Source organism: Sylvia atricapilla, chromosome Z, assembly GCF_009819655.1.
Source record: "Sylvia atricapilla isolate bSylAtr1 chromosome Z, bSylAtr1.pri, whole genome shotgun sequence".
NCBI classification, from domain to species: domain Eukaryota; kingdom Metazoa; phylum Chordata; class Aves; order Passeriformes; family Sylviidae; genus Sylvia; species Sylvia atricapilla.
In genome coordinates, this window is record NC_089174.1 from 23,745,569 (window position 1) to 23,767,112 (window position 21,544).

Here is a 21,544-nt window from a genome sequence, read left to right on the forward strand (position 1 = left end):
TCCCCCCGCGAGCCGCAAACCCCCCCCCCCCCCCCCCCCCGAAGATTTTGGACCGGCTCCGGACCTGACTTGACCTGAGAAGTTGGAGAATCTCTGGGGCCCGCGGAAGAAGCTCTGCGCCCTCCCCCACAGTAACTTGCCGTTTTCCTCAGTGTTGGGGAGTGGGGTTTTTTTCATTTGTCAATAAACCGGTTTTTTCCACTTTTCCTCCAAGGTATTTTCCTTCCTGAACCCAGGGCTGGGGGGGGGGGGGGGGTGGTAAGGGGTGGTGGAGGTTCGTTTTTAGGGGACTCCTTTTAGAGGTTCTCCCCTAAATTATTCCAGACCAGGACAGGAGAGCATAGGGGGGAAACATCTGTAAAAATCAAAATCTAGCTTGGACATCAAGGAAAACTTTCTAAGGGCTAATTGCCAGCTTAGATGTGTCTTGGACGCAGGGGTTCCTTTTTTTTCAAGTTACAGACAAAGTTATAACGTATCTGTTAATTTTTTGTCACCCTTAATCCAGCTAGAATACATAAACTTCTACATCGCTGAGGTCCTTTCCATCCCTACTTATACATTCCCAGTATGTGAATCACCATTTACTGATGAATGCCACTATTTACTGACCATTTACTGATTCTTCTGGAGTGTAACTGTTGTTTTGAAAATGACAAAGATCAGTCTTCTCATTTGAGTGCATTGATGAAGAACTGGAATTAAATTGTAAGTTTGCTGGGGAGGTAATACATAACAGAGTACCAACACAATATGCTTGTGAAACATTGTGCTGTTGAACAGATGGTCCTTTGCATTTTGCACAAGCTGGCACTTTTTCAGGGCATGTGGCTTTCATAGCCCTGAATTACTACAGACAAACAACAGGATTATTTTACGCTTCTTTATAACTAAATGGATTGGTACTTGTAAAAACAAAGAGAAGAGTACTATAAAATTTGTCTCATGTACTGAATTGTTTCTATCAAAGTGTCAAGATCTGTCATGCACTGTCCTGAAGACCTTTCCAGACTAAGTGAATTTACATATTGTTCTGTAGTCTCACACAATGACCAATCTTTATGGTTTATAGTTATGCTACAGTTAATGAGGTGCTAAGCCAGTGTTTCTGTACTTTCTGTAGAGTAAAATTCTAAGAGATTATTCTTTAGTATCTCTCTTAAAAAAGCCATAAGCTGATAAAGCACATTTTTTCTGGCTCCTAGGCTTTGCTTCCAGCTGATTTTTGAAGGCTTCTTTTGAAATAGATTGATAGCTGTGGAAGAAGAGGGAGAACATGGAGGAGGTAGCAGTGCTGTGTAACAGATTAGCACCTGGTGTTTCTTGGACCACAGACTGAAAACTATAAATTCATGGGGAAAAAAAATTAAATTACATCTGCTTTTTTGTTTAGTTGGTTTTTTTTTATTGTTGTTGTTCATTTGTTTGTTTGTGTGTGGGGGTTGTTATTATTAAATTTAGTTGCTAAAGTATTGCAATTTCTTCTTACCTTTATGTAACTGATGAAGGTATTAAAATGCCTGAGTGGTTGCAAAGGTGCACCCTTGTAGAGTACAACTCATTGTACATGAAGAGTTGCACAGGAGAGTTCTCAGAGCAAGAAGTGAGAAAACTGAAAGCATTTTATTATGCTGTATGTACAAGGACAGATGCTATGCTTGGTGTTCTGGTTTTTTTAAAGAAAATACTCGTTCACTGGTCTATGGTGGGGGTGGGAGGGAAAGAAAAAAAAGGCCTGGGAGTAAGTCATATGGATATTGATTACCCAGTCTATAAGACAAATAACTGGATAGCTTTTGAACCTTTTGCAAGATGAAGTAACAGCACTCCGAAAAGTAATCACAAGAAGCAATCAGAGGCACAGTAACCAGAGTAAAACATGGCATGTTTTACATGACCCAGGTACAAGAGGAACTAAGGAACTGACTAAAGAACTAACAAGAGAACTAAGTCTTGACTGAAATTATGGAAATAGTTGTGAATGGGGCAGACTGGCAAAGCAGATCTGGAGGGACAGAAAAATTTTAGGGCATGGATGATGTGCTGTTGTGCATAGACTAAACAGTAAGTTTACTCTTTAAGTCTTCCTTAGCAGCATATTATTGACAGTTTAGAAGGAAGTATTAATTGGACATTCAGAATTCTTCCTAGCTTGCAGTAAGGTCTTCATATATAAAAATGATAATGCAAGTTGGTCTTAATTTAGAACACTTCTATTTCTTGATTTGAAAGACAAGAACTTCCTTGCAGTCTAATATGAGATTCTTGAGTTAAAAAGCCAGGTTTTTTCAGCAATGTTAGAGTGATTAAATAATTTAAAAGACACTTGGCTACTCTTCCACATTTTATGGTGGGAAGGAAAAAAAAAAAAAAAAAAAAAAAAAAAAGAGATTCTAACAGGAGCTAAGGGCTTCTATGGCGATGTAGAGACAGGAAGAAGAAACTTCCACTGATTATATACAAGGTGGATACTGCCAGAAATCCTTCACCCTGAATGTAGTGTCAGGCCTTCTGATGTTCTGTTTTGCAGCTGTTGAAATCACTGTTAATAGTTACGCTAAAAAATAACACGAAAGTGATGATAACAGCTTCACTTATGGTGCATCCTTGCCTTTTGGCATTTTTGTGGTTGTTATTTGGTCGCCTCCACACTTCATCTGAAGCCAGATGTGTGCATCTCCTTGGTGACCGTACACTAATCTGGGCTGAAGGCTTTGGGCTCTGCCTTCCGTGGCACAGAGGGGAATTTCCAACCCTCTAGGACTGGGAAACCAGGGCTCTCTGGGGTTTGCATGCTCCCTCGCTGTTACAGAAGTAGAAAGAAATATTTTGAATGTATCTCTTTCTTGTGGCACATGATATTTTTTCAGGTCTGTAAGATATTTGGCTTCTTACAAAAACAATTTCCGTAGTACTGTTACTGTCATTGACACAACTATAGGGAATTATAAGATACAGAATTATTTGTTGTTACAAAAAGGAAATTTAGATACAAATAATCTTTGCTAGCAGTCATGCCTAACTGTTTACTATAGAAATGATAGTGCAAGTGCATCCAGGAATAATATTAAACCTGAAAGAATGGCAGGTTCATTAGCTTGTCGAAGAAACTTCCATTATGAAGGATCATGTGGAAGAAATGTAATAAAGACTTCATATAGGAAATGTACCACTTATCTGGACAAGCATGAAAATATGTAAGAATATGATAATATAGTTCTTACCTCCTTGGATATGCAGGCACTCATTATGAGACAGAGAATCAAAGAAATAAGACTGACATTAAATAATCTAAACAGACATGAAAAGTAATGTTAATAATTTTTTATTTAAAAGTAATGTTAGATTTTTGAAGTGACCTGTGATAAAACATGTAGGAGATGAATCTTACTGAACATTAGATGAAGTCACTGTTGAAAGTTTATCTGGGATCTTCTAAGCTATTGCTCACGAAAACATTCTTTAAAACATTCTTTGCAATACAGACTGCAAAATGTGCTCTTTCAAAACTGCTGTGTGTAAAGTGCAGTTTCTGGAGACAACATGGAGCAGGAGATAAAACCACTGTTCTGGCAGTGAAAGCCAGTGAAAAATCCTGTATTGTTTTATTTTCATTTTATAAAAATTGTTTCTCTTCTCAAATATTTTGAACCAGTTATCCAGGTGAAAATAGGATATAAAATCTGAATAGCTTTGTCTTCCAACTGTTTATATCAAATACTTACATACATAATGACATAATGAGTTTCAAAACCCTTTTTTTTTTTTTTTTTTTTTTTTTTTATACTTTGTGCCTTTTCCCCAAATAATGTAATTGGTATGCAAGAATTCAATGTAGTGCTGTTTGGAATTTTTTTAGGGGAAGTAATGGAATGCAGAAGTCTGCACCTTTTAAGATGAAAAAATGCACCAGTGCTCCTGATAGGGTAAAATCCAAAGCAGTCTTGATTAGCTGGAAAAGAATATCTGAAATCAATTAGGTAAAATAATAATGGACTAGTTAGAAATAAAAACAAAAAGGAGAGGGAAAACACTAAAATGGTGAATAAAAAACTGTCTAGACTGCATTTTTGCAGTTCAAAAAAAGTGCATTATGTCTGGAAATTTTAGAAAAATTGAAACAGAGTGTTAGCCAGCCACATGATGTGGCAAAAAAGGAAATGAGTGATGTGTGAATATGATTTAAAGGAGTGCTGTTTGTAACACACAAGAGGCAACTGTTTTATTAACTGCATTGGATACTCAGGGTATTGACTCTGCTTTGTGACTTTATCTTTTAAGAAGGATCATAAACAGATGAGATTTGGAGGAAAATAATATAAATAAGTAATCTGTGAATTGTATTAGGTATCAGCTGTCAGAGAAGCTTTGAGGATTCTGCTGCAGAGACTAAGGCTTCACAGTGTGGAAAATGCTGCCACCCAGAGCAGGAAAATGAAATTATTTTGGTTTTCAGGAGGGCCTGTTCTGATGAGCAATTTGGAGGAAAAAAGTGAAGAACTCGAAGTGTTTAAAAATGAAAACAGCCTGCCAAGGTGTCTGATTCTGGCACTGGAATTAAGTTCAAAATGTTTGTCAGGAACGGCCAAAGTAGATGTGATCCTGCACGAGACTGAGGGGCTGGCACAAGTGCCTGAGGAATGTAATTTACAGCTCTTTTCTGTCTACAGGGTTGTGGTTTAGGCTTCACCATTATGACTTAAAAAGTAGCTATCGAGCTTTCGATGTCACCTGCTTTGGTTTGCCAATCGTTTTCCTACAAATGAGCCGTCATCAACGTACTGAGGGTTTTGATAACACATATGCTGACAGCTGTAAACATTGCAGGTTGCTCTTTCCCGATCACACAGAAGTAGAGCACTCACATCACAGTAAAGTATAGGTTTGGCTTTATTTGTAATGTCAAAATGACGAAAAAGATCAGCTGGTTCAGTGATTGTAGAGAAAATCTCATAAACAGCAACAGACCTAAATGAGGAGGATACAGCCTGAGAGCAATATTCCTTCATTGCTCTGCCTTAAAACATGCCAGGCAGGAATAACTATAACAATGTTTTAGAAGCATTTTGCCACAAACAGGGCAGGTTTTAGACATATAGTTTCGATTGCAGTGTGCCTGTTAGAGTCCCCTACTTAATCTGTGCAGCTAATTGATTAACTAATGCAAGACTTGCACCAGCCTGCTTGAAATGAAATGGTCACACCTACACTCTTCTAGTGGATTTAAACAACAGCCGCCACCAAAAACCCTCTAACAATAACATGACAAAAAAAAAAAAGGAATTTCCTGGACTGGTCAATTTTATTTTTGAATACGATAAGGTAATGAGGTACCACAGAATCCTCAAATACGATCAAAATATTGGTAAACGCTTTGTAATGATAACAAAAGCTCGGGTTCTGAATGGGACTAACATGCGGGCAATTTGTGTATCAACTGCCATCCTCCTGAGCTTACCCGCTTCTGTAAGTTTGACATCGAAACACAGGGAGAAAAAACAAAACTAAATTAAATTAAATTAAATTAAAATGTTCCCCAAGTTCAGCCAAGGCTAAGAGCTAAGATAAAAGATAGGGGCACCAGCAGCAGGACGGCGTGCACCCTCTGCTCCGGAGGGATGTCAGGGGCAGGCAGACTGAAGATGGGGGGTGAAGAGAAGTGAGAAAGAAGCCTCCTCCATCTCTCCCTCCCCATCTCCAGCGGGGTAGCCGCCGCTCTATTGACCTTTCACGAGCCTCCGTGAAGGCCTGGGTGTATTTATATATTTATATGTACACACACATATACATATACGGGCTTCCCTGCCCCGGGGGAGCATCCTACTTGAAACAGCGCCGCCCCTCTCCTCACAGCCACGGCGGAGCGTCCCCCGAAGCAGAGCCAGGGAGCGCGGCGGGGGATCCTCCACGGCCCCTGCGGCAGGGGTATTTTTCCTTTTACCCAAAATGGAGGAAAATTATTCAGAGCAGTGTACAGCAATGAACTGCCAGAATTCACAAATCCAGCTCTGTTTCCAGCTGGAGAAGGAACCCACACGCTGCTCGCAAACCTCTTTCTCGTTCCCACCAGGTGGCAGTTGGCAGCAGGGACAATTCCATACGTGCTGTCTGCAGTGACTCAGAAAATATCAAAGCAGCCAAACTCTTAAGAAAATATCAGGAAAAAACCTGTTAGAAGGCTAACTTAGTGTTATAAGCCTGGAAATAACTTCTCCTCTTACTCCTGAAGTTTGTTTCCTTCCACGACTTGGAGCTGCTCAGGTAGCTCAGGAATCTGTCTTGGGATCTGTGTGGGGATGATATGACCAGTTTCCTCTTATGTAAGGGAAGAAAGTTGCCTTGAGGATTTTCTTTTGGAGGGTCCCTATGTGCCGGTGTAACTCTTAGTCTACATTTGTTTGTAGATAAGTGTGTGAGTATCACCAGTGAAAGAAACCTGTTGGCTACTGATTGCTTACGCAATTTAAGCCACTCAGGGTTCACGACCTGCTGATGGTCTCAGTCACTCAGTTCTCAGGTTTTTAGAATGGGAGCTTGCATAATTTATGTGTGAGAAATCCAAGCTGAGTGTAAGAAATCATCGCTGAATGAGCTGGAGGTCAGGTGGCAGGTGTACTCTAATACTGATTGGGAGATACACACATATATGTGTGTACACAAAAGCATATGTGTATGTGTTTCTGCTTCTACAGATGTATCTATATACACAGGGTTTTTTAGAGGTGTCTTAATAAAAGAGGTTTTAACTACAGGCTTCTGCATTTTAGTATCTTTCCCAATTTGTGAAGTTTATAGGGAGAGTCAGCCAAAAGGTGATAGCAAAAATTGGGGATTTCCTACTCTGGTTCCTGTGGTTAGTTCGCTTATATCCTGAAAAAAACAAGTGTAAATGCCTTACTGGATCATCCCGTGAGTCTGGCAGTGACATTTCCCTTTCTGGGTAAGTCTGGGTGGTAGTTCCTTGAACTTGAAAGCAGGGAGTTGGCCTTAGAAGCTGATCATGTGCAGATCAGTTAATAACTGGTCTTGGAAATGCCACGCTGTCACTTAAACCTGCCTTCCCAGTGCAGTGGTTTATGAGGAAACCTGAAGTTGCTGATCCTGAGGACATGCCACCTGTGGCTCTGAGCAAGGTTTTGGGAGCAGGCAGCCATAGCATGGGCTCATAGCCAGGACAGCTGCAGGGGGAACTGGAAGCTCTGCTCTTCTCTTATCAGGTCAGCCCCAGTGTGTCCCTGGTTCTTATCAACCCTGGCAGAGCCGGTTTCTGATGCATTGAGCCTCTAAGGTCTTGCCGTAGGGTGCTATAGGGCCTGGCCCTGTTTCCTCCTGCTTGCACTGAAAAGAGGGGCTGCAAAGCATCTTGTGACATATGGGAACAAGGCAGGGCAGTGGAGATAGACACCGTGAAAAGAGACGATGCTGGACCTCATCATTCTCAGCCTTCATTTCTTCATCTGCTTTCTCATCTCCATTGCAATCTGGTGTGGACCAAAGGTACAGTGCAGCTGTCTGGGCATGCCCCTGCACCCCCTGTCCACAGTTCCCGTTTCTGTGTTTATAAAGACCTGTTTTAGCCTTGTTGTTCTGAGGAAGCAAGGTTGCATTATGAATTTGGGAAGAACTGGAACACAGTAGCTAATTGTAAGTAAATTTCATGGGAATGTTGCCCTTGTAATAAAATCGCTTATATTATTTCTTGTGAGAGAGAGAGTCTGTTATATGTTTGAAATATGTAAGAGGCAGAAAGAAAAGGCAAGCACATTTGCTAAAAATATCAGGTTGAATACAGCTTTTCAATAAATAATGTTTTCTTTTCTTTGCAGAATAAATTTTTATTAACTTAAATCACTTAATATTTCTAGCCATAATATTATGTAAAGAGTGTCTACCCATTGCATACCTGAACTGTATAATATTTTACACTTGCTGTCCTTATATTTGTTTGCACATGGGTTTTGAGGGGTGAAGGTGGTTTAGGTGCAGAGTAAATGAATAGTGATTGAGAGTTTATCTTGTCTCAGCCTCAGGTATCAGGTTTACAACAGCTGGTTTTCCTTGTCCTGTTAGGTCTGTTAGACAACACGCTAACTGAACATTATCACCATCTCTTGTGCTTTTCTACCTCTGCATGTTAATAGTCTTTTGCTGAAATTTTTCTCCCTCATCCTACATAAAATCCAAATGTAAGTTGCTTTATAAGTGACCTTTTCATTTATTTGTATGTGTGTTTTAAGGATGTGGATTTACATAGCTCAAGCACAGGAAGAGCTGAAATAGAGCCAGATGGTCTTATATTCATTGGCAAAGAAGAGGACATAAGGAAGTCCCAAAGAACAACAGCCAAAATCAATGGCAGAGAAATTGTTGTTTTCTGCCATAAGGGGAAATTTTATGCTCTGGACTCTCGCTGCTACCGTAAGATATTTGCCTGTGTGATGTCAGTGTTGTTAGAATTAAGCATGAAATCTGCTGCATAAATTAATATGGTGTTCTGCTATGTTTCAGACGAAGGAGGCCCTTTATGTCACGGAGAAATAGAGGTATGTAAGCAAAATAAAAATAATACAGAGGCATGTGAAAACTCTAATGCTTTCATCTGAACATTATTTTTTTAAAAAATGTCATATACATATAACAGCAGACAGCAATACAACCAAATTACCAAACATACCTTTTGTTGTAGAAGAGTACTTGCTAACTTTTCTTCTTCCTGCAGAATATTGATGGACAAGCATGCATTGTTTGTCCTTGGCATAAGTTTAAAATTACCTTGGAAACAGGAGAAGGATTGTATGAAGGAATAAATCCTCTGGAGCAATCACCAAGACCAAAGTGGCAATCAAAAGGAGTTAAACAAAGGATTCATAAGGTCACAATAGACAATGGAAATGCTTATGTGAGTCCTCCAGATTTGTCTGTGAGCTTTGACTCGGATTATTTTGCTGACAAGTACAAAAATGGTGGTGAATTCGCTATGGAAAAACAAAGCCACTTAGAAGACACAGAATAGATCATGGCCAGACAGCAGAATCCTGGGGAATGCACAAGCGAAGAACCTTTGTTGGGAAATAAAAATGTACTGTGCCATGAAGATTGTCTTCAAGTTAAAGTCTAATGTTAGGGTTATTTTAAAACATTGAAATACATAGAAATGAGCAGATAAGAAGCCCCGCATTGTCAGAAATGTGACTAATCTTGTGCTTTTACTGAGGGTTTTTTTTGCACTTGTATTCTAAAAAAATACTTAATTACAGCAGAGCACCTCAAAATAATTGGTATTTTCCTAGAACTATTTTAAATTTTAAGAGGGGATATAGTGTACTAAGACTTATAAAACTTATTGCATAGTTTAAGGTAGATATCCGGGTGTAAAGGTTACCTTTATATACTTAAAAGTTTATACTTCTGATGCTTGGGGCAAAAATGACATGAAAATTTTTAACTTTGGAGATATTTGTGTGATCTCTAGTATTTATTATGTGCCAAAAAGGGAAGCGCAGAACTTCAGCATATTTTGATGCATTCTTTTATGCCTACTGGTGTATTACTACCTTGAGTATATAGAGGTGTTTATTTTTCTTCTTCTCACTGAACTCCTCTCTTTAATTCATCGAATAATGTGGCAAGGATGCTTCTTTTTCTTGAATAGTTAGTTAAAGAGGAGATGTTTGGTGTGATACATGAACTAGTGGCCCTTGTTTGCCTTGCTTTGCTATCGTAACCAAATTTTTATTGAAAAATAAAGTACTTTCTGTATAGAAACCAAAACCTGTGTTTTTCTCTGTGTGCTCAGTGTACAAGATCAGATCTGCCCCAAAAATCCCTTCCAAGGAAGTTTCTCTCCAAGCTCTGCTGCGCTCTAGGACATGATGTGTTCTGTTCAGGCTGTGGAATGCAGAGGCATCCTGTGAACACAGAGCATCACAGAATAATTGAAGCTGGAAAGCACCTCTAAGACCATTGAATCCAACTGTTAAATCAGCATTGCCAAGCCCACCACTATACCATGTTCCCAAATGCCGTATCTACACATCTTTTAAATACACCATCCCACATGGCTGCAATTATTCATTGTGGGTTTTTTGTGTGATTTGTTGGATTTTTTGCAAAGTTAATTCGTAGTCAGGTTCATGCCTGCATGCAGGCAGAAATGCCTACTCTTTATCTGTAAGCTTCTCTTGTGTTTGCAGGAGACAGGCTTGCTTTTAATGCTTGTCACAGGTAATGCCTGTGTCAACACTGTTGTTGGTACAAATGTGTTTAGAAGTAGCAAGGCAGAGGGAAGAGTCAAAGGAAAATTTGTTCCACATTGATCACAATGGAAAAAGCAAAATACGTGATCAATTGATTTCACAACACCTAAATTGAAAGAACTACCTCCCCCCTTGACAAGGTTTTTGCAGTTGAAAGAGGAAAGTGGCACCTTGAAAGTGCTGTTGAAATGACCTACCCCAGTTTTGCATTTTGTAAGAACTCAGCACACAAATATTTTTCCTGTTGTTCTCCACCTCTTCCTCCTTCTCTTCCTTTCCCTGACCTGGCTGACCATTTAGCCAGCCAGTGCCAATGACCAGATGCAAATATCTGCCTTCTGTCAGGTGAATCACATCTTGATTATCTGCTAGAAAATGCTGTTGTGTACTGACCATTTATGTGATTTGTTGGGGGTTTTTTCATTACTATTTGCTTGTTTTTAAATGAATATGTCAACTTTTCCTCTTGAAGATACCAGGTAGACAGCAGGAAGGTGGAGCAGGTACCTTCTGGCCATCTGCCCCAGGTGAGATGCCCCAAGGGGCTTGGGCAGTGTCAGAGGGGATGGAGAATTGGTGCCCTTCTCTCTCTCCCCATCCAGGTACCTGCAACTGTGATTAAATTTTACTACAGCTGCTGTGTCCTAGTAAAAGACATGGATCATATTAAAGGAGAGTATTGCAAGATCTTCAGGTACGCCTGCATTAACTCATGTGATTGCTGCGATCGTGTGAGAAAGAATGCTCGCTTTTAAAATTTCTAGGGTTTATTAAACCTTAATCAAATATAACAAAAAACTCAATGAGGAGAAAGAGCAGCACTAGGAGAAAGAGCAGCACTTGGGAGCATGGACCTAAACTGCCATGTGCTCCCCCACAGAATTACTGCTCCACCTTTTATACCTCTGGTGTTGCATCAGATAACCCTTGCCCCTCTCAAAGTCTGCCAATCCACTCTTCTTCAACATCCATTGGCAGAGACTGCTTTCTTGCAACTTGACTGGAGGTCAGGTGTTGCTGTGCCACAGCTCCTAGTACAAGCCTTCCCTCCTCCCAAATGCCCCATGCAAGGGATGCAGATTCATGGCCTCCCTCTACATGTCCCAACTATCAAGGCCATCCCTTCGCAACCATGCAGGGGGAAAGGGGACTGTGGAGAGAGCAGAGGCTGTCCAAACAACAAATCACAATAACATAACTATACATTAATAAAACTTCTTTTAACATACACATAATATTCATCCCTTAATTGCAAGAGCAAACCATCACATTACTCATCTATAACAATGGTCTTTTATAAAGATGGTACTTTTCTTGAAGTAATGCATTATTAGAAATTGACTCTTTAACTTAATAAAAATGCAGTTCAGTTTAAGAACACACTGATTTCGAACAATATGCTATTATCTGTATGATATTTAGAAGTGTAGCGTTGTCGCGGCTGTTCCTGCCCTGGCTAACCCTGACACCGCTGCAGGAAAGGTACTCTCCAGTGACCGGGTCACCTTCGAGATCCTGTGGGTCTTGGCTGGCCCTTGGCTGGAGGCAGTGATGGCGCGAGAGAGAAAGAGGGGACACTGTCGAGGGTCAACCAAACTGGGTTTATTTGCCCAGGGTGTCTGCCTCAACAGAGTCCAGAGTCACCCTTTGTGCAGTAACTTTTATCCCGGGGGTGGTACAGAGGGATGGGTTCTGTGTGGGTCCAATCAGAGGTAACTCAGGCGTGGCTCAAGACACAATAGACACACAGGGGAACAAACCAAGGTGGGGTAGGAGGGGAAATCTGGAATCCTGTCCTATCCCTCGAGGCTCTCCCTAGAACTTTCCAGAGGTAAGGAGAGGCCTCGAGGTGATATGCAGGGCCCACGGGTTACATAACGAAGGATTGACAGAAAAGAGTGACTGAGGTAAACCAAGCGGGGAATAACCAAAGGGGTACATGGAACAAACCATTACATACATAACCAAAAACACACCCCCACATAGAAGAATGATGGAAATAGGAACTTTAATTTGAAAGTTTCAACATGTTCATACTAGTGGAAGAGTGCTCAGGATTTTGCAATATTGCATTTACTGGCTAAAATTCAGAAAAATGTTTATTCATGGGCATATGCTTTTTCATATCAAATAAATGCAACTGCATGTCTGGGCATAGGTAAATCCTTTTTCTTCAGTACTTCTCAGGCATAATAACTATTTGTAAGCTTTTATGGTTATTTTCACTTTTTTTTTTCTTTCAAAGTTTTCTTTCCCAGGAAGTTTGCACGAATTTAAAATCCAAACTTTGCCCATTCATTCCCCTCAATTTTCCCGTTGATGATCACAGAAGGAACAGAAAATCCTTAACTTAGGCAGAACTTTTGTGAACGAAACAGGGAAAGTTGGTGGGCTGCTAGTTTTTTATTTTACCCTTTCTTCTTTCTTCTTTTCTCTTTTTCCTTTTTAATTTACTTATTTTTTTCTTTTCCCCTTTTTTTCCTTTTTTTTTCTTCTTTTTCTTTTTTCTTCTTTTTCTTTTTCCTTTTTCCTTTTTTCTTTTTCTTTTTATTTTTTTTTCTTTTTCCTCTTCTTTTCTTTCTTTTCTTTTTTCTCTTTTTTCTTTTGTTTTTATTTTTGACAGCAAAGAACAAAGCCTTCAACATGTGAAAGTCACTATTAAAAAATACATGGACTATTCTGAGCTTTGAAGTGCTAGACTGTGCATCTAATTTGAAAATAATTTAACGATTTAATGTCCCACAGTTGAACATTCTGAGTCTCTTATCCTTGCAGCCCTTTCTAGGTTCCTAGTTCTGCGGGTAACAATGCATGAAAATACGGAAAGCACAGGGAGGGAGACAGGAGTGATTAAGTCAAGGCAGTGATGCTAAGGTGTCATTTAAGGCACAATGAAGAGACAGAAGGAATGACTAGCTGTGGGCAAGAGGTCAGTGAGTCGTGGCTGGATAATTACTGCTTCCATGAGAGATTTGTTAATGACAGCGATCAATCTAGTCATTCCGGAAGATTGTTTTATTTGTTTGTGGGGAAGGAGGTTTAGTTGAATTTGACAAGTGAACAAAAACCATCTGTTTTTCATCACAGATCAGCCAGGCATGGAGCAGAGAAATACATTCTGTGTTTTGGAATGAAAATTTTTGTGATGATTCTACAAAACATTCAAGCTCTATAATAAGCAAGCAGCTTGAAGACAATAATAAGTTATGTTTATGCTGTCATTGAAACATCTTTTCAAGAAAGACAGGTAAAACTATGTAGCAGTTTGAAGTGCAGCATGAGCCTTGACCTGATGTACCTGCACTGCAAACCTTGATTAGACAGTATTGACTGTAAGGCTGGCTGCTGTCCTTTTCCTTCTATTTGTAGTGCCTTGTTTTGCAGTGCTCCCCTGTCTGCACTCAGTGTTGCACATTAAGTTAAGGATCCCTTCAGTGTAAAATATGATATTAAGCTGGGACTGAGAAGTTCATTCTGGAGCGTATTACTTGGGGGAGAACAGTTTGCAGAATGGCAGAACACAGGGAGAGAAAAATGTTCATTCTCTAGGAAAACAATTTAAAGCACAGTCTGTCACCACTGAAGCCCTTTTCAATGTGCAGTTCCTAATTTTATACTTAATACTGGAATGAAATATGTTCTGAATTCTGTATCTCTGGTTTCTGAAATGATCAGAAGTATCTCACATGGTTCAAACACTGGTTTACTGGTGGTACAAACACTGACTATGAGATTCAGCGTTCACCGACCCCCATCAGTCTGTCCCACTGGCTTTAGCAGCTGCTTTCCAAGGTTACTGGGGGAAGCAGGATATGGGGAATGGAATATAGTGGAGATGTACTTCAGCCTCTGTGTGTGTTGGGGGAGGCTGTTCTTCGCTGGCAGATCCGTACAAGAGCTGCTGTCACAGCAGACTTGACCACCGGGTTTTTTCCCCTCCCTGGCTGGACCTGAGGGGTATGGGGTTCATGGTTTTCTGCTGTGCCTGCAAATTCAGCTAGCTCCATCAGCATGTGAGAGGGCAAAATGCTGAGAGAGGCAGAAGGATTATGTAAGACTTAAGGGAGCGTGCTAAATTGGGTCAGTTCTTCAAACTATATTCTGCAAACACTGCTTTTGATGTGGCATTTATTCATACAAACCCATGGATTTCATTAAATGGATTTTTTAGATGAATGAAGAATTTAGCACAATTTTCAGCTGCTGCCTGATGTAGACTAAAAATAAAGTGACAGTTTTGCCTGTGGGTTAAAAAACCCTGGAAAATCAGTGCATATGTCTTACTTAGCCCATTTGTGACTCTTCCTCCATGAGCTGAAGAGAGCTCCCTGACAAGCCGTTGTTGTGATGCTTGAACAGTGGAAGTGTTCTCCTGAGAGAAGTATGGTTTATAGTAGTTAGAAATCCAAGGTTTATGAAGGAAAGATGATGCCAGAAATAATTATTCTACTTCAAGGTAAAATATGTCTTATCTTGTTAAAACAAACAAATAAAAATTATAATTAATTTAATTGTTCAAATTAGAATTAATTTTTGCTGCAGCTGTGGTTGACTAAGGACACAGGTAATGCAGAGATTACCAGTAAAGCTGATCCCTCTTTATTAAGGCTGCCATTACAGTGGAAAAAATTGTAGTTTTTGCCCCTACTGAAGTAGGCCTGCTGCACCTGAAGGTTTTCCAATTTTTTAAATGTATATATGTATGTTGCTTAAGGACAGGTTTCACCTCTGCACACATATGTCCTTCCTTGATTTCAATTAGCATCTAAGATTCACACTCAAGGGAAAAGTATTTATTTTATTACAGTGTGTGCTGAACATCCCCTTTCCCCTCCCCCTCCCCCCCCCCCCCCAAACAAAACAAAACAAAACAAAACATGCTTATCTGGTAAATGTAATGTATACATTCGTGTATCAAAGATTTGGTTTATTAAAAGCTACTCCATGGCATCTCTGAGATTCCAAGACCTGTGGTGCAAGCCGTGAAACTACAAAATTTGCAACAGAAATGACACAGCTGGACTGGAGATGGCCCATTCATCAAGGATGGGCCTCCACTTCACAGCTGCTTGTCATCTGATATCAGTCTTGATAGAGGATCCCGGAGGATGACCAAATCAGCACCCCAAAGACAAGATCCGGGAAGACTATCAACATCTTTTCAAACCTCTTTCAGACCTCACTTGGAAGTAAAGAGATACATGAATATTTGCACTTTCAATGGACTTAGCCTCAGGGCAAATAAACTGTACAAAAACTGTACGCCGAGACCCAGTGGTGTGTGGTTGAGGTTGGACGGTACTGTTGTTACTGTCACTCTGCCCACTCAACATTCAATCAATGTTGTCCAATTTTATTGTGGCTTTTTAATTGGTTTTTATTGTTGGTTTTTTTTTAAATTGTCTTTTTAATTTGTTAAATAAATTCTGTTATTTTTAATTGGCTTCTTCTCATTTATAACAGCATTGTTGCCGTGACTTGGATCAATACGGTGCTGTGGACCCCCTTTGCTCAGGAGGCGCCCCGCTGATTTCAGCGGCCTGGCGGAGTCCGTAGCACCTATTGAATCACAAACTAAATTTAGGTTAAGCGCCACAATAAAAGAGGGGCATTTTTTGGATCCAAAGAACTCAGGAAAGACGTAGAGGGGGGTCTTTTGGAGCCACGGCTATTGTTTTCATTCGTAAAATTTCTCGGTGCATGAAGATTCCACGCAAGAAAACAGCTGTAAGTATTGCTGGTTGAGTGAGGGTGATTGGGTGAGTGAATGAGATGTGACCTGGTCACCGAACAACTATGGACCCGGAACCCGCATTTCCAAACTCCCGTGACTTGGTCAGCTTTCAGAGAAGCAAGTGAGGGAAAAGTAATTTCGCCCATCAAACCCAGACTCAGGGGAGTCTGGGGAACTGATCACAAGGAAGCTAAAAGGAAAGGAGACGTTCCTCTGAGTTCGGGAAACTGGTAAGCCTTTTAACTACGGGCTTGGTAGGAAGCCCAGGACGCAAACCGAAGTTTTTTTCACTGGACGAACAGACCCACATCTCAGCTCGCTGGAATGGGTAAGTAGTCCAAAAAGCGGAATCTGGTTTGTGACAGTTTGGGACAGGATTCCAGTTCTTAGCGGAAGCTAAGAAAGAATTCAGCGTGAGACCCACCACCAAAAAAGGTAAGAAACTTAGGGTTTTTTAATATAATGGGGCAAGGAAAAAGCAAGCCCCAAAACGCCTTGTGTGTAAGGTAAAACTTTTACCCCAAACACATACAAACCCAGGCTCTGCCCCCCTCCGAAACCCCCGCTCGAAACCTGGCGGGCGAACGACCCGCCCCCCCCACCCCCCGTCCCTTCCCTTCCCTTCCCTTCCCTTCCCTTCCCTTCCCTTCCCTTACCTTCCCTTCCCTTCCCTTCCCTTCCCTTTCCTTTCCTTCCCTTCCCTTCCCTTCCCTTCCCTTCCCTTCCCACCTTCCCTCCGGCGTCAGTGTCTCCGCCCGGCTGCAGCTTCCCCGGCAGGAGCGCAGTCTGCACATGCTCCTCCCCAGCCTGGGGAGTCCTGTTCCCACCCAGCCCCTGTAACCTGACCCTCTCTGGCGGGCTCGCTGCCACTGCCGACGCAGCGGCCGCCCACTCCAGAGCAGGGGGGGTGTCCCTTCCTGGTCCCCGTGTCAGTCCCGGGTGGGGATGTTGAAAATTGAACCAATTTCAATTAAAAGTTTCCCCGTGGTAGCCAATCCCTATTCTAAACAGGATCCCTCCGGAGAATGTCATACAGTGTAATAGGTCTAAAAGATGCATTTTTAGACTTTCAGTCTGAAAAATTAGTGGATTCTCCTAACTCTTTTGGTCTGGCCCTTTAAACAATTATTAAGTCAATTCGTGCCAGCAGAAGGAATTAAGTTATTACAATATATTGATAATTTGTTAATAGCTGGCCCAACGGAGGAGCAAATGAGAATATGTACAATCTCATTGTTGAGTTTTCTAAAAATTAAAAAGTTTCAAAATCAAAGCTACAATTTGCTGAATCAAAGGTAAAGTATCTAATTGGATATCAAAAGGTAAAAACAAATTAGATCCTGAAAGGGTGGCTGGAATTATAGCTCTGCCCCCGTTCCATGGACAAAGAGGGAAATCAGGCAATTGTTGGAACTATTAGGATACTGCAGACAATGGATTGAAGAATATAGTAAAAAGGTAAGGTTTCTTTATGAGAAACTAAATACTAATAAAGTGAAATGGACTGAACAAGATGGATTAAAATTTAGGAGGTTAAAGGTGTCACTAATAACTGCTCCTGTGTTGAATTTGTCAGATGTAAATAGGTGGTTTCAGTTGTTTGTGGATTAGTGTTTTAACTCAGAATTGGGCAGGGACCAAAAACACCTGTGGGATATGTCTCTAAGCTTTTAGATCCAGTGAGCAGAGGATGGCCCACGTGCTTGCAAGCCATTGTGGCAGTAGCTCTGCTGGTGGAAGAAGCTAAAAGGGTAACATTTGGGGCTCCCCCAGTAGTATACTCACCACACAATGTGAGGAGCATTCTGCAGCAAAAGGCAGATAAATGGCTCACAGATACCAGACTCCTGAAGTATAAGACTATTTTGGTGCATTCACATGGTTTAAAACTTAAGACAACAGCTGCTCAGAACCCAGCCCAGTTTCTGTTTGGAGAGATACTGGAGGAAACCTCCCATGACTGCACTGAAATGGTGGAACTGCAAACCAAGGTAAGACCAGACCTGGGAGAGGAAAAATTGGAATAAAACGAGAAATGGTTTGTAGATGGATCAGCAAGGGTAATGAAAGGAAAAATTGCCAGGATATGCCATAGTAGATGGCAAATCTGGAGAAGTAGTAGAATCAAGGCCTCTGAAGGCAAATTGGTCTGCCCAAGCCTGTGAATTATATGCAGTGCTAAGGGCACTCAAAAGATTAAAAAGGAGAAGAGGCACTGTCTTCACCGATTCAAAATACACTTAAGGAGTTGCACACACTTTTGGTAAAATATGGGAAAAAAGAGGTTTAATTAACACTCGAGGACGAAGGTTAATTCATGGGGAAATAAAAAAGCAAATCCTGGGGGCAATCAGGGATCCAGAAGAAATCTCCATTGTCCCTATCAAAGGACACCAGGTGGGTATGCAATTCCAGACCAGAGGAAATAATTTGGCAGACAAGGAGGCAAAAAAAGCAGCATTGCTCACAGTAAGTATCCCTGAGGTTCAGGAAGGGGAGACCCTGGAATATCCCCCTCACCCTTCTCAAAAGGAGATTGAGAAATATGAAAAAATAGGAGGTAAGTTAGAGGAAGGAAGGTGGAAATTACCTGATGGGAGGGAACTGGTATCAAAAGAATATACCAGGAAAATTCTGAAAAGATTGCATCAGCAAACACATTGGGGAGCACAGGCTCTAATTTATCTCACTTTTGAGATAAATTAAAATGTCTTGGGTAAAATGCCTTCCTATAGCTCTCTCTTAAACGTAACAACTATATCTCATTCAGAAACAAGATTGTCACCATTTGAAATGCTTTATGGAATGCCTTACAGGCACAGAGTACTGGTTGGGCATCCTCAAATAGAGGATACCCAGATTCAGCCATATCTAATTGCCATAAACAGAAATTTACAGGACCTACAGAGAAAGGGGCTCATTCCTCAAAGTGCCCCTTTGGGGTTTGCTATTCACAAAATAAATCCTGGTGATGAAGTTTTGAAACAAACCTGAAAGGAAGTCCCTCTGGCACCTCATTGGGAAGGCCCTTTCACTGTCCTTACTACAGCAGGTACAGCAACCAGGACTGCAGAAAAGGGTGGATGCATGCTTCAAGAAAAAAGGTTGAGTCTCAAGGCACTGCCCCGAAGTGCAGAGTGTCTTCACCTCCTGCAGACTTGAAAATCAGATTTCAACGCCACCACGAATGAACAGAGGGGATCAGATAAGTTGTATAAAACCAAACTGTGATTGTTTTCCCTTTGTTTACTTTAAGTGTGTATACTGTAAGCATATTTAAGTTACCCATTGTAAAGGGGGGTGTAAACCAAGTGAATTGTGTACTAACTGTCTGAAAGAAGAGCAAAAAGAGACTAGCTGTTTTTTCAGTAATTGCCACTAACTTGGGTCTACTGGAGTTAGATTCTCCAGAGTGGTATCAAATATATAAAAAGGGAATAAAAGGATAATTGGATGCAGAGGCCAAAGTGCTCGATGTTGAGTGCCGAAGGACAATCAAAGTACCTTGCTACTCAGATACAGCCAGGTGGTCCCGGTGGAGTGTCTTTTAAAGGAGGTTAGTGGCTCGGACCAACAGGACCCCAAAAACATACTCCTGCTGCCAAGAAGATGGGTTACCCCACCACGGACTGCTACCCCGTGGGCGAAGGGAAAGGCAGAGGAGTGTTGTACTGGGGAGTCCTTGTAATCCCGAGCCTAGTCCTGAGCGAAGCAGGGGGATTCCACCCCGAGAACCCTCAGAGGCTGACCTACATGAAGGAGTGTGAACCATGCCTGGAGGTTACACCAAAGGGACAAACAAGGAACCTGAAGTATCTACCATATTATGATTGTCCAGGGGACAAGGGAAAGTGATATTGTTTCTTTAATGGTACTCAATATAAAATTTGTGAATCAGAAAAAGGGGTGGTATGCCATGACCCAAAGGCAATTACTAAAAACGGGCAGTCAAAAGCACACAGAATTCACAAATGGTAAACAGTTTGAAATATACCAAGTATACCAATGTGTAACCAGTGTAACTGGACTGTGTGGATAGGGAGAAAAAAAAATCTATTTTTGAATACTATCAAATTAATAGACTATGCTATGACAGAAACAAATTAGAAATATGTACTATTGATGGAAAGATGTATTGGGTAGGAAAAAACCTAAAACATGAGGTAAAAACACTTTCAGGAAATGAACCCATACTATTGGATCTCCTCAATCAAGAAGATGATAGGGTATATTTTCAATTTGATGAGGCTTTCTCTTTTTCAAAAATGAGGAAGGACTTGGCCCTGAAAGTAAGGTACAAATGTTAACACAAGAATTAAGGAGACAAGAATCAGAGGCAAAAAGAAAAAGAATTGAACAAGAAAGGTCAAAAACATTAAGTGTACATTATGAGCAGTTGGAAAAACAATATAAAGATTGGGGATTACCTGCCCCAGATCAGAACCTATTTATAGATCTAATGCAAGAAATTGCCACAGAATTAGGTCTATCTAACTGTTGGATTTGCAGAGAATTAAAATCAGCAGAAAAATGGCCATGAAAAGGTGAGGGTTTGACTCCAGGACAACTCCTAAAATGGGACAATACCCAGATATCAAAAACTATTCAAAGACCTGAAGGGTGGATTCTAGACAAAAGAATCATTGGAATGATTTGTATCAGCAGGGAAAGTAAGGAATACACTGAATTGGTAGGCTACACCCCCTGTATATCCACCCTAGCAATAAATTCAAATAACAAATAAAAAGTCTGGCAGCCTGAGCCCCCAAAGGGGTTTTGGAGCCAAGAAAAAAATGAATAATTGTGAATGGTTTGAGTCGATTTGATTATATTGGTATAAGAGTCCTGGAACTAACCCTTACCAGTCCTTTGAAGGTTTGAGAGAGTATTGGAAAGAGCCAGAAAAGATAAACATAAAATGGAAAGCCCCTGATGGCATCTACTGGATATGTGGGAAAAAGCTTATAGTGAACTACCTCAAAAGTAGAAGAGATCTTGCACTTTGGGAATGATTAGGCCCTCATTTTTCAGTTTTACCCAGGACAAAAGGTAATCTGTTGGGGGCCCCACTATATGAAACCTTAGATAGACAGAAAAGAGATTTGAAAAAAGGCTGCCTTTAGCAGGAGGAAGTCAAAAATGGAGAGAAAAAGAATGGCCTGCTGGAAAAAAACCCCAAAATATTATGGTCCTGCAACTTGGGCAAATGATGGGAGTTGGGGATATCAAACCCCTATCTATCTTTTAAATAGAGTGGTGAAATTACAGGCAGTAGTAGAAATAGTCTCTAACCAAACCTCAGAGGCTTTGGAATTACTGGCCAAACAGCATTGTCAAATGAGGGCGTTTTTGTATCAAAATAGGTTGGCCCTTGATTACTTATTGGCAGAAGAAGGAGGAGTCTGTGAAAAATTCAATGAATCAGAGTGTTGTATTAAAATTGATGATTATGGAGAAACAATAAGAGGATTGGCAGCTGAAATTTGTGCCTGTCCAGAAATGGAATTCTATACTTCTGGCCTCATGGTGGGACCAGCTGTTTGGGCAAGGTATC

At 40.8% G+C, this 21,544-nt stretch overlaps 1 protein-coding gene and 2 long non-coding RNA genes across 4 annotated transcripts in view; 1 reads left to right on the top strand and 2 right to left on the bottom strand.

Moving 5' to 3' along the window:
* The window catches only part of LOC136374088 (uncharacterized), a 212,896-nt gene that overhangs the window by 28,852 nt on the left and 162,500 nt on the right, over positions 1-21,544 (bottom strand). The window lies entirely within an intron of this gene.
* Positions 5,284-7,021, bottom strand: LOC136374091 (uncharacterized). The gene is made up of 2 exons (XR_010745824.1): positions 6,899-7,021; positions 5,284-6,144 (listed from the first exon to the last, which is right to left on the bottom strand). It is a non-coding gene; the product is annotated as an uncharacterized lncRNA (long non-coding RNA).
* Positions 7,274-10,067, top strand: RFESD (Rieske Fe-S domain containing). Of its 2 annotated transcripts, XM_066339269.1 has the most exons (5): positions 7,274-7,497; positions 8,238-8,418; positions 8,509-8,543; positions 8,720-8,899; positions 9,797-10,067. In XM_066339269.1, exons 1-5 carry the CDS (start codon positions 7,420-7,422, stop codon positions 9,956-9,958), a joined length of 636 nt encoding a protein of 211 aa, XP_066195366.1. In that variant the 5' UTR covers positions 7,274-7,419; the 3' UTR covers positions 9,959-10,067. The 2 variants fall into 2 exon arrangements, with proteins under 2 accessions (XP_066195366.1, XP_066195367.1); XM_066339270.1 differs by lacking the exon at positions 9,797-10,067 and having other exon boundaries at positions 7,295-7,497; positions 8,720-9,771.